Source organism: Anser anser (assembly GCF_964211835.1).
Source record: "Anser anser genome assembly, chromosome: 27".
Classification (NCBI taxonomy): domain Eukaryota; kingdom Metazoa; phylum Chordata; class Aves; order Anseriformes; family Anatidae; genus Anser; species Anser anser.
Window position 1 is genome coordinate 5,965,320 of NC_139748.1, and position 12,329 is coordinate 5,977,648.

General features: G+C 49.0%; 1 protein-coding gene across 6 annotated transcripts in view; it reads right to left on the reverse strand.

The window, feature by feature from the left end:
* Positions 1–1,078: 1,078 nt before the first annotated feature.
* Positions 1,079–12,329, reverse strand: part of BRPF3 (bromodomain and PHD finger containing 3) — a 31,522-nt gene continuing 20,271 nt past the window's right edge. For 4 of the 6 annotated variants that reach the window (XM_083812290.1, XM_083812291.1, XM_083812288.1 and 1 more), the window contains exons 11-13: positions 10,399–10,496; positions 8,308–8,462; positions 1,867–5,605 (exon numbers count right to left, since the gene is read on the reverse strand). In XM_083812290.1, the coding sequence (XP_083668416.1) occupies positions 5,422–5,605; positions 8,308–8,462; positions 10,399–10,496 (437 nt within the window). In that variant the 3' untranslated portion in view covers positions 1,867–5,421. Of the gene's footprint in view, positions 1,789–1,866; positions 5,606–8,307; positions 8,463–10,398; positions 10,497–12,329 lie in introns of those variants that run through there. The other 2 variants (XR_014575563.1, XR_014575562.1) reach the window with 2 other exon arrangements.

Here is a 12,329-nt window from a genome sequence, read left to right on the forward strand (position 1 = left end):
TTCCTGATCTGGAGTTTGTTTGTTTTTTTTTTTCTCAGGTATTTGGACTTTTACTTTATTTTCGGGTGTGCCTTTTGTTTTCTCTGAGACAGACCTGGCGGTCGGTAGTTTGACATGACTAATTAAAAGAAAAAAAGGAAAAACCAAAACAACCCAACTGCGGGCTGAGCTGCGTGGTCTGGCAGGTGTTTGCGGTGGGGCTGGGGGGGGCAGGTCTTTGGTTGGCCCCAGGGGGCTGCAGGCATGTCGTTTTCTTCCATTGTGCCTCGGTTTTCCTATCCATAAAATTTGGAACTTCTCCTTTCTGTACCATTCCGGGGGAAAGCAGTGTGGTTTTGTTTTTTTCTTCAGAGAACTGAAACCACACAGAAGGGGTCGCCCAGCAAGGATGGGGGTGGCAGTACTAAAAACCCAGCGGGGGGAGCCCTGGGCTGCCCCGCAGGGCTTGGGTCAGGGACTACACGGGGGCTTGGGGTTTGTTCTCCATCCCCTGGCCCCTGCTTCTCCCTGGCCCTCCCTGCTCTGCCCCCCTGAGCCTTTCTCCCCATATTTCCCCCCCCAGATGCCCTGACGGTGCCTGGCGGCCGGCATGTGAGCCACACCGTGCCCAGCAGGGATGTGGGGATGAGCCTGGGCTGGGAGCGAGCTGGGTTTGCTCTGTGTGGGTGCCTGGCTCAGGAGAAGTGTTTCCACCTGGATTGGGACATCGGAGGGTGCAGGGAGATGCAGCAGTCGTTCGGGGGGAGCTTAGTAGGGTGCTTTGCCCCATGGTCCCCTCTGTCTGCAAGGGGCCAGCAGGGAGAGAGGCGAGGCCAGCAGCCTCGAGGTGCTGGCGTGAGGCAATAAAAGGCTGGTTCTTTACACAGCTTTGGAAGGCGCTGGTTTGTTGGTGGCCGCTGGGCTGGGGGGATCGGCTCAGCCCGAGGGCTCAGAAAAGGGCCGGGGGGGCTGGGGCAGCCCCGAGCCCCTAAATCCCTGCCCCATGCACTGCAATCGGGCTGTGGGGTGTTAACAGGGGGCTCAGCCCTATTACCCCCATGGGTTTTTCAGGACCTGTTGTCGGGGGGGGGGGCCACGCTGCCAGGGGCTGCAGGCAACGCTGCTGGGGCCCCCAGCACAACCCCGCAGAGGCTCTGCACCCCCCTGCTCACGGACTACCCAAAATAAAACCCCACCACCTCCTTTCACCCTGCCCTTTTGGGCTACCTCCACCACCAGGGCTGGCTCCCTGCCCTGCCCCAGTTTAAACATCCTCACCTGGCTCCTTGGGCTCCTTTCCCCGATCCCTGGCCCACGGGGAGAGGCTGGGGGCGAGCACCGGGGCTGGGGCCAGCCGCTGCTGGAGCGCCTGGAAGGTGCCATTGTCATGGAAACCTTACAGCCGCAGAGTAATTCCCCAAGTCATCATTTCATTTGTTAAGAGGAAAAGGAGGAGGTGGAGGGAAGCTATTTTATTAGTATCTAATGATTCCAACCGAAAATGCCAGCGTGGAACTGAATAGGCGGGTGGGCTGATGCAGGGCCACGGCTGCTGTTTTTCGGTGCTTTCCTTCTGGGAAGACACCGCGCGCTGCTCCCACGTCGCAGCCTTCCCACCAGCCCCGCTTGCTCCTAAATCCCGATCCTCCCCTGCTTCTTGCAACAGGTAGAAAACATTAAAAAGAAAGTGAGGACCTCACCTTTTTTAATGCCGCCTCACACATCTGCAACGCTCGCTGAGCCAGAACAGGTCGCCATAAAGCCTTCGCAGAGACCCACGCCGTACTTCACCCATCCTGTCGGGTCAAGCTGTGCCCAGAGAGGGTAGGGACGGTGAGCCGGGGTTTGTTTCTGCTTTACAAGGCTAAGGAATGAAAATTGCAGCAAGACTGCTGGGAAGGCACAGAGGGGAGGGCTGAGGCATCCCAGGATGGTGCCCGTGGCCAGGCAGCACTGGAGGAGCAGGATGGGTGCTCGGAGCAGTCACACCCGGTGCAGCTGTGCTTTTTTTGTGCTTTTTTGTGGTTTTTTTTGGGGCCTTCAGGTCAGCCGTGCCCAATGCTGCTGCAGCTCCCCCGTATCCCTCAGCCACAGCTGCCGTCAGGCTCACAGCCCTGCCCCGTTTCAGCTGCCCCAGGTATGGTGTTTGAGCTCTTCATGCTGTTCCCTTTAAATTAAATTCAGGTGGAGACAGAGGCAAGGCTTTGTTTTAACCCACCCGACCCCTTGCAAAGCCCAAATACCCTTTTCCTCGCGCACACCGCCCCCGTGCCATTTGTGGTGCTCTGATAGCGGGGTGGGGAAAAGGAAGGGAAAAAAGTCTCTCGGCTCCAGCGGGGTTTTGCATCAGAGCAGGAAATCTGCACCGCTGGCCCTGCACGGGGAGCGCTCGCAGTGGATGGGAACCGTACCTGTGTCCTCGGAGAGCAGCCTGCAGCCAAACCCGGGGGCTGCACAGAGGGTCCCGGTGGTGTGCCACTGCCTGCAGCAGCACAGCCCTGTGCAGGGAGGAAAAATGCCCGTTAGGGAAGACAGAAGGGAGATGCTCGTTAGGGGAGATGCTCGTTAGGGAAGGGAGATGCTCGGAGGAGCCACGCTGCAGAGCCCAGCCCTTGCTGCGGCCGCTCGCTCGGCTCCTGTCTCCATCTGCTGGCGAGCCTCCCAGCCCGTGGCCCTGCACTGCAGGAGCCCCCAGGCCCAGTAAGGGCCACGAGCACTGCCAGGAGATGGGATTCGAGCCCCGCATTTCCCACTTGCCATCCCTCTGGGGCTCTGCAGCCGTCCCAAGCAGAGGGCTGCCCTGCACGGTGCCGGCTGGGATCCCATCATGCAGAACCCAACGCTTCCATGCATTGCACAGGGAAAAACTCACCTGCAGGAGACGTTCGAGGCGACACAGGGCTTAGTCCCTCCGTGTCTTCCTTCCCCGTGGATCCTCTTCAAGGCCATACGCCCATCTGCGTCGCCTGCACTGGCACCGGGCGAGCCGAGCATCCTCTGCTGAAGGAAAGGAAGAAAAGAGCGCGCGGCCGCGGGCGTCCAGCGAGCAGGAGCCGGGGACACCCTCGCTCTTCCCCCAGCCAGCCCGAGGGACTGGGAAGGCTCCCTCGGCTCCCATCAACCAGGGAAGAAACAGCATTTTCCAGAGCAGAGCCCGCAGCATCAGCACCCTCTGCCTGCCATCCCCGTGCACCCGAGAGGCCCGCACGTCAGGACAACACTAGCACGGACTCCTTTTTTTTTTTTTTTTTTTATACATTAGAACATTTATTTCTCAGAGAGAAAATATAGTCTCAGACAGTCAGATTATAGTAGGTAAAATTAGCATTTGTTCTTTTCTTTACAAGCATAGATTTTCATATTACCTCTCTTATACCATCTGATATAAACAGTTCTAGAAAGCAAATAAACTCACTTTCTACAATAAATAGAGCAATCTGTGCTTTACAGCAGACTGACAGTAACGTTTAGGTCCCGTAGCAACAGCAGGATATTAGCCAATCCAAATCCTAAAATGTCATTAAAAAAAACAAAAACAAAAGAAAAAACGAAACAAATCCCAAGATCTTAGAACATATACACAGGTCACAAGTCCACAGCTGAGCTACCACCTGGAAAAGTGTATGTTCCTCGAAATAAATTACACCGTGTGCATATAAAAGACCCAGCAACACAACTGAGGACTTCAAGAATGGTGACAATAGGTCTAAATAATTTAGAACAATATCTTACAACTATATACACAACATCCTTCCCTAGCCACACTCCGTAGGCATTATTATTATTATTATTACAAAATCCTATGCCCCATCTCTATATGTTACAGGAATCTTCCTTAAAGTGTGGTTCCGTGTCCCAATGTATAAGAAGTGGTATTTTAAAAAAGTAGACCAAGTAGAAATGGCAGTGATTACTCCCCACTATTCATTATTATTAATTATTATTAATTATTATTTTGACCCCACATTCTCTTCAGTATGAAAAAGTTAAAATAATAAAAAAATATCGAGTTAAAAAGCGAAATGGTGATATTCAATCTACAATCTTGCTCTGCACCTTTGGTTCTTAAAATGGGAAAGCAAAGAGGGATACACAACAGAAGAGATCAGAGAAATCAAAAGTCCTTGGCTAATAGAAAAGGTTTTGTCATCTGTTTCCGAACATCGTTTGTCCCTGTTTTTGCCGTGCAAACCCAGAAAAAAAACAGGGGTTGTCAGCAGAGCTGGGTTTATTTGTTGTTTTTTTTTTTAATGATGACAACGCTGGAGACCCACACACTAGGGAAGGGACAGACGTGTGTGAGAGAAGGCGAAAAGGCAAAATGGTTGTGTGCTCTACTTGGTGCTTGGTCTCAACCCAAACCAAGCCCGAGGAAAACTTGAAAGAGACAGAAAAGAAGGAAGAAAGGAAGAGGAGCCTCACACCAAATGTGCATAAAACAACACAAACGATGCATCTCCCTCCAACCCTGATCAACCTCAGTGCCTGCAAAGCTGCTCTAGCTCATTGGACACCTCCAAAATTAGTTTTGTTTCTTCAAAAAAGGAAGTTATCTTTGCTTATAGACTCAATTCTGTACTAAACCATGATATGAAACGTGACTGGAACAAGCACAGTCATGGAAATCAGAATTTAAATCTGAAACTACCAAAGAAATTTCTAGGACATAAACACACACCAAAAAAGAAAAAAAAAAGCAGATAATTTGCTTTTTATATTTAAAGCTCTGTGCATCTGTGCATGTAAGTGTGTGTAGCAGAGGGGAAGGTTACCAAAATATCTCAAACTTTTCTAAATGCAATGCAAGAAATCGAACATGAAAACACTGTACGTAGGCAGGAACAGCGTGATACTAACTCCCAGCCACAATTCCTTGAACATGATGGGACAATCAATGTCATCTAAAAAAAAAATAAAAAGGCCAGTGATGGTCAGGGTAAATTTGGCACGAGAAAAGTCCAGTTGGGATTTCCATAAAGGATCCTGGTTTGCTTACAGCGGTGACGGGTTCCCGGGAATCGCTCAGGGCTGGCTGATGACTGCGAACCCTGGTGGCACGGGGGAGGCAGGGGCGAGGGTCCGAACATCTGAGCGCTGGGCTCTGCTCGCTGCATCAGCTCACCTTGGCTCCCGCCGCCCAGCAGCTTTTCCCAACACCTTCCTCCCGGCCCTGTAGACTTAATACATTTCATCTCCTGCCAGCTCTTCAGCGAGACACATTCAGAAAGAAGCTGGACAGGCTTTTTGGCACGTGTCAGGGTACTTCGAGGAGTGCTGACGGCTGCTGGGATCGGCGCACCTCGCACGAGGACACGAAGGGGGTGGCAGCCGCCCCGCTCCCCGCCAGCAGCGAGCCCCCGGCCGCTCAGCGCCCGAGCGGTCTGCTCTGACCCCCCTGGCGAGCGCGGGGTCTGGAGGAGGAGGACTGGCTACCCCGACCCGTTACAGATAATTAGACGTAACAAAGGGGTGATCTCCCCGCACGCGGCTCATGTGAATCATGGCTCGGTCGTACGCCACCTGCACAGACTTGCGGATGCTGGTTTTTCGGCCTTCCATCATCTTCAGTTTGTCCACGGTGTCGTCCACGCCGAGGGGGTACACCTTGTCACGCGGAAGCCACTGCCTGCGATAAAAGGAGAGCACAAAACCCCCATCACCAAGGGAGAAGAGAAAGGCCGGGGAAAGAAGAGCAAATACCTGGAGGAATCCTGACCTCGCAACATCACACCCGAGCTCTCTGCGGGAGGCTGACTGCTCCGATGTGCCTGGCTCAGGACAAGGAGGTTGTCCCAAGAGTTTCCAAGACAAGGCCAAGTGCTCCAGCTCCTCAAGCACTCCCCGCAGGTCTCAGCTGCAATTAGTCACTGGCTGTCATCTCCCCAGGAGTAGCTACATTCAGATGATCTACTTTTTTTTTTAAATTAACACCCCACAATGACGCTATGAAGGTGTAAATGCCTGCATTGGCCATGGAAGAACTGCAGCCAAAATGCCTTCCTACATGAGCACACGTTTTTCTCCACTGTCCTTCCTCGAGGCTGTAAATTCTCCTTGGAGCTCCAGGGAAACTTGGAAACTTTTGTTCCGCACAGAGCAAGTACAGGGACTTCCACTGCAGAAAGTTTTTATCACCAAGACAGCTCTGCCTTCTTCCAGGAGTCTGTAAGCATCACGGTTTGGGCAAGTACAGTTATCTGAGTATCATCCAAAGCTTCCAGGAGACACGCTCCAAGCCCAAGTTGACCCCAACCAAAGATGACCAACACTGCAAGTGCCTCGTCTACACCGAGTTTTTATTGTGCAGTCGTTAGCCCAGGTTAATTAGCACACTCAGAAACACAACATCTTTCCTAATGAACTCCAGCCCCACGGAGTTAAATCTCGGCCACGGTTCAATGCGTTTCCCAGCCAGCCAACACAGCCAACCCAGGGCAGCAAAGCGCATCTTCACCACGAAGATGAGGGGCTAAGTTTTGTCTTTGTGACCTTTCTGCAGCCTCACTGAAGTCAGCAGAATTTGGATCTGGCACTAAGCGGGGTCTTAGGACTTTGCTGAGATGCTCTGGCTTTGTACAAATTGCGTTCAAGGATCTAAGAAGTAGCCACTTAAAAATGTCAGGAACCACTCGAGCTCTGTCTTCAATAACAGCAAGGCAAAATAGAGGAAATGTTGATTTTTACTGGGCAGGTAGTTTCAATTACAAACTTGGAGTTAGATTTTTCAAAACTGATGACTACAGCGAGGGGAAGTGTGACACTGCCATTGATTTCCAGCTAAAAATCATTAGTACCTCTTTGAAGAACATGCCCTGTTATCGGGAGGTTCTGGTAATCAGGGAAAGTGAAACAATGCAGCGTACAAATAACAAGCCTCAGGTGTGTGTGTCTTTACACCTCTTTTCTCCAGAGGACATGAAGATACTCATAAGGTGATGCAAACGTGACCCCAACCCTTCTCAGCTTCCCAAGAAGAGAGCACACACTTTTCCTGCCTGTCTTGCCCCTTGCCTCCACCTCTTTAACTGCACAAAACGCTGCTGCAGCCCCAAAACGCAGGAGGCAAGGCTCCCCTTGCTGCTTTACCTGCTGTGCATTTGGCTCTGCTCTCTCCCCAGGAACCTTCCCTCCAGCTGCAGCACAGCCTCTGGGCAGCGTTCGCCTCCTTCCTCCAGCCCTTCCCTGCCCTCAGGAGAAATATTGACCCTCGCAGGGCTGCTACCTCCCTAGAATCCCTTCCAGGGATGCAGGTAAAGACTACATCAAGGAGATGAAGGAGGAGGAGGGCTCTTGAAGTCCTGTGAGGCTCCTTTTTAAACTGTTGGTATCTCATTTTATAGAGGAAAGAGAAGAATAGGCAAGTCTACTCTCTCCTCCATTTGCATGTGCACCCCAACTGCTCAGCATCTGCTTTGTCCTCAGTTTAAACCCTGCAGATCTTTGATCCCAGCAGCAGGCAGACACCAACTCCTGTGTTACTGTTTATTTGCTTGGTTCCTGTTGCATTTGCTGGTTAAATAATCCAGCAGGTTCAGCAGACGGCTGCCTGCCTCGTTACGGGGACTCACCTCTTCCAGCACAATGCTCCAGTTTTACAAGCTTCCCATTGTTTCACATGCTGATTTCAGAGCCTTATCGCTCATTTTTAAGGCACTTCATTGGTTTGTGGCTTTTTGTATCTGTCTGGGTTACTGCTACCACACGAGCCTGGTCAGCCACTGACACTGAAATCAGCAGATTCAGTCTGTCTGAGAACAGTGAAAGGCTTTGAGATATTTCACTTGCCCTCAACCAAGTGCTTACACCTACATTTTCCATCTTCCACGGCTTCATTTGAAAACTGCCGGTATCGCTACCTCTGAAGACTCAGGCTGTTAGTTTAGGTCTAAATATGGAAAAAAATCCAGCATTTTGAAAATGTTACCCTGGAGATTCTTGGCAAATCTTTTGTGCAGCAGGGAAACTGGCTGCCGAGTCTGCTTGTGTTTTGAAGTAAAACGCTCCCTATAATTTGCCATAGATTTTGACCACTAAATTGGCTCTTCATGTGTCTCAGTATTTTTGTGGTGCTGTGACCCCTGGGTGAAGGCTGTCGTGCTGCTCAGCATGCAAATGGAGCGGTCAAATGGCATGTTCTTGGGCCAGGGAAAAGCAGAGCGGCTCCCCCATTTAGACTTTTCTCGATTGCTGCATATTTAAATTCTGATTTACACATAACATCATCATAACAATAACTTCTGTACGCTCCCATACACCAAAGATTATGTTAAATCTTCCCTCTCTGCCACAGCACTCACCACAGGCCCCCGCCTGTCTGCATGCACTCACCAGGTTCTCTTGTTGTCAAAGAAAAGGACGAGGAAGAGTTTTTCGCCTGCCTCTGTCTGCCTCTGCTCCCCCAGCTTCAGCACATCCATGGGCGGGACTGGGATGGGGACTCCATTGTGGAGCAAACCCTCACGCGGCATCTTGGGATCGATTATCTAGTGACAGAGGGAAAGGATATTTAAGCACAAAGCCCTTCAAGCACTGCAGAAAATGCATTTATTTTTCCTGTTCTTTCCATCTATCCAAGCTAGACGATTAAAACCTACTTAGGATGGGTAAGCAAACTGCTTGCTCTATCTCAGCAGCTCTTTTTAACGAATTCTCCTATCCTCAAGGCTTCAATTTGGAAAGGAAACCAGTCAGCCCAACAGCCAAGCACCTGATGTTAAAAAAAAAAGTGAAAGGACAGAAGTATGTGGCTCTGTGTGGCTGCAGATGCATTTATGCTAATCGATAATTAAGCACAAACTCAGCACGGTTGTGTTCAGCAAAGGATTTCCCTCCCTCTCTCCAAACCTGTGCAATAAATTTAAGACCATTGCTGTACTCAGCAGGCATAATGTTATTTCACAACAGCTCCATTCTGGTGCAATTCGATCGAGTTTAGTGGCATTGCTGAGATTTATGCTGTTATTAGATCAGAATCAGACCCAGTATTTAAGAGAACTGACAAGCAATGCTGGATTTACCAGGCTAGGGGAACGCAGACTAGAGTCATTTTGGAGAGAAATTACAACAAATGCATCAATTGTCCCTATATCAAGCAGAAGTGTCAGTGTCCAACATTTGTGCTAGATAATCACAGGAGGGGAATGAAGCAGCGAAAGGCGGATATAATACCAGGTCTTCTCTTCTCTGCCTCCTGATCCTGGCTTCTAAGGGCTAGAAAAAGCAGCTTGGCTTTGACACTGGCCAGCTGTAGGATTTTATTAAGCCACTTTACCACCACAACACATTGCTATTAAAAAAAAAAAAAAGCTTTATTTTTGGGCAACCTTGCCATGCTAAAGCACAATCTAACTTTGACTGTAGCCACATCATGATCAACAAAATGCTTTGGCTGGCCAATACGGCAAGCAGATCCAAATTTGTTCTCTCCTCTGGATTCCCACCCAGAGTAAAAGCACGGATGAGGGTCACTCTTCTAGCAGAATCTGCTCTTTTTGACAGCATCAGAATTGTACTCAGCCACGGCCGGGCATACACGCTGTGTCAGCTTACGCATGGTTTCACAGCTCTGCTGTTTGGATGCAGAGACCTGTATAATTTCCGTGACGACTACACTTGCTTTCAACCCCCTGCAATTTCTCAGCAGTCACAAGCGCTGTCTCTCTCAGTGATCCCAACCATAAAGGTACTTCGGGGAATGGCTGCAGCCATGCAGAAACTGCACGGAGCAGAGACGGCTGGAAGAGCCGCGTCTCAAGGGATATATTTAAAAGGAGCAGAAACAAGAAGACACGGTCAGACTACCTAATGTTATATACTTACTTCAGCAATCTCTCTCTGCTGATAACTTAACAAGCACTTAAAAGCCTGCAGTGCTACTGGCACTTCCGAGCAATAGCTGCATGTTATCCTACTTTGGAACTGAGCATGGTGCTCACTGAAGCCAAGTTTATGGATTTCACAGTAATAGTTAAATATCTAAAAAAGGATAAATATCAATTAAACACTTTTTAAAGGACTAGGTTCCAAAACATGCATACATTCTCATTTTCAAGTCAAACATACAGCTATTGCAAGAGGATCTATATATACCATAAGGCCAGCTGGGCACCTACGTATACAGCTGTGCTCACTGGGTAAGAAAATGTATGGGCAGTGAGACACCAGTGGCACCCAGTGCCTGCCTTCACAAAATTTAAGTCTTCTCATTCCTATAGTACTGTGGAGAGGAGAGGGAGAGGAGAGGGCTCTGAAACAATGAGCACAGGGAAAATAAACTGTGAAAAGGGAAAAAAACAAAACCCACATATTGCATGGTTTCGAGAAGCTCTCCTTTTCTGTCTGGCTACACTGCACACTGGCACTGTGTTCTGCGGTACCTGCGCTGCTGCTACAGACTGCAAGAGAGCAGAAGGCACTTACCAAGGCGGGGTAGGAGGGATAGCCACGGCACTTGGCCCACACGAGCTCCAAGGGCTCCAGCTCAGCCTGACTCTCAAAGGCCATCAGGAGAGTCCTGCCTAAGGGACAGAAGGAGGCATGGCTTACAAGGGCCCAGGTACCAGCACGGAGGTTGCAATAACGCAAGAAACCACCCTGTCACCTAACCCAGTCCTGATGGCTCGCCTTGTCTTGGTAGCAATCAGCTAAAGCAGCTGAACGACTTGTTGCACTTAAAACACGTTGACAGTATTTCTGTTTAATTTTTTTTTATCCTGTTTGGTTAGGCAGCAAGCAGAGAGCTGGAATTTCACTTTTACTGAGAACAAACCTACTGTCCACTTATTTGTCACAAAAAAGCATAAATTTAGTCAGTGACGTGCACAAATGCACAATTCCAAACCATTTCTCTTAATAAAGACAGAGAGCAAAATGGAAAGCCACTTATTGTTTGAACCTACATACATTTGGTATCCACATCCATACGTGGTAAGACACGCATCTCTTCTGCAGTAAGTTTATGATAAATGTAACGTGCAATGAGATATAGCTTGGCTACAGTGAATGTCCAGCCTTTTTTATGGTCTGTCCATAAAGTTATGTTCTGCCTTAAGACAGTTGTTCTCCTAAATCATAGGTCTAAGTCCATGCACACATGTGGAATCATAACATCAGAGAAATCATAGAATGGTTTGGGTTGGAAAGGACCTTAAAGACCGTCCAGTTCCACCCCCAGGGACACTTTCCATTAGATCAGGTTCACCAAACTCAGCTTTGAAATGAATAGCTGTAACATTTTTGAAATCAAATGGGTATAAAAGTGATGAATTTGGTCCATTACGCTCCACCAAGCTAAATCCACCCTCAATGGAACTGATGAAGCTGTATCTGAGATTGATTTGGATCTCTGCTCAGAGAGCTCCTTTTTATTCCTTGTAAATACAAATACCCGGCCAATTCTGATGTCATGTATGTTGAGAGTATTTGATCTCTGTAGGAAATGCCTGCTTCTCATTGACAGAAGTCTGTTAGCTACCAATTTTTTCAAACTCGGGTCAGAAATGTTGCAGGAGATCTATTCAAGACATGAATAACTCATCTGCTAGCTCCTGGCCCTGGAAAAGGAGCAATCTTCATTACTGTGAATTTTACAGCAAGCAGTGCTTCCTCTGGGGGGGAATGGTCAATACTCCGACTTTACCACAAGTCAAACTGAATCTAGAATATGCAGAATACAACCCAAATGAGAGCACTGCCAAGGCAGATCTGATGCGCTTCTCCGTTATCACATTCTAAATGCATTTCTTCTGTTAACGAAACGATGTTATAAAGCACAGAATCGTGTGATTCTAATTCTCCCGATACCAGCCCCTCTCTGTAAGCTTATCTCCAAAGCAGATTGCTGAGCACGAAGGGTCCAGGATGATAACAGCTCCCGCGGAGACAGGAGCCAGTGCACAGGAGCTGTACAGAAGGGCACGGGCATACCGGGATGCCAAAGCTGAATTCTTCTTTCAGAGACACCAGCGTAAACCGGCAATAACTCTATCAATGACACACCGTAACCAAGATGAGAATCTGGCCACGTGAGTGCTGGAAGAATGGTGTGTTGCCTTGGGGAGCGTTAGAGGAGCGTGACTTAATTACACTACTGGACAGCGCAGTCTGACAAAGGCAATGACTCTGTTACGAAGACCTTGAAAGCAAGGATAGCAATACAAGAGGGAAGAGCTATGAAGTCATCTCCAGAGAGACCTCTCTTGTAATTATCATTTACTGTTTGTATTGCAGCAGCATTAAAGAGAACTAGTCCCTTATCTGAAGAAGGCCGTGCCAGACACATTACACCAGACCAACAGAAAATCTGAGGAGAACACAGGGCACAAGCAATCAGCAAAAGCGAAAGCAGGAAA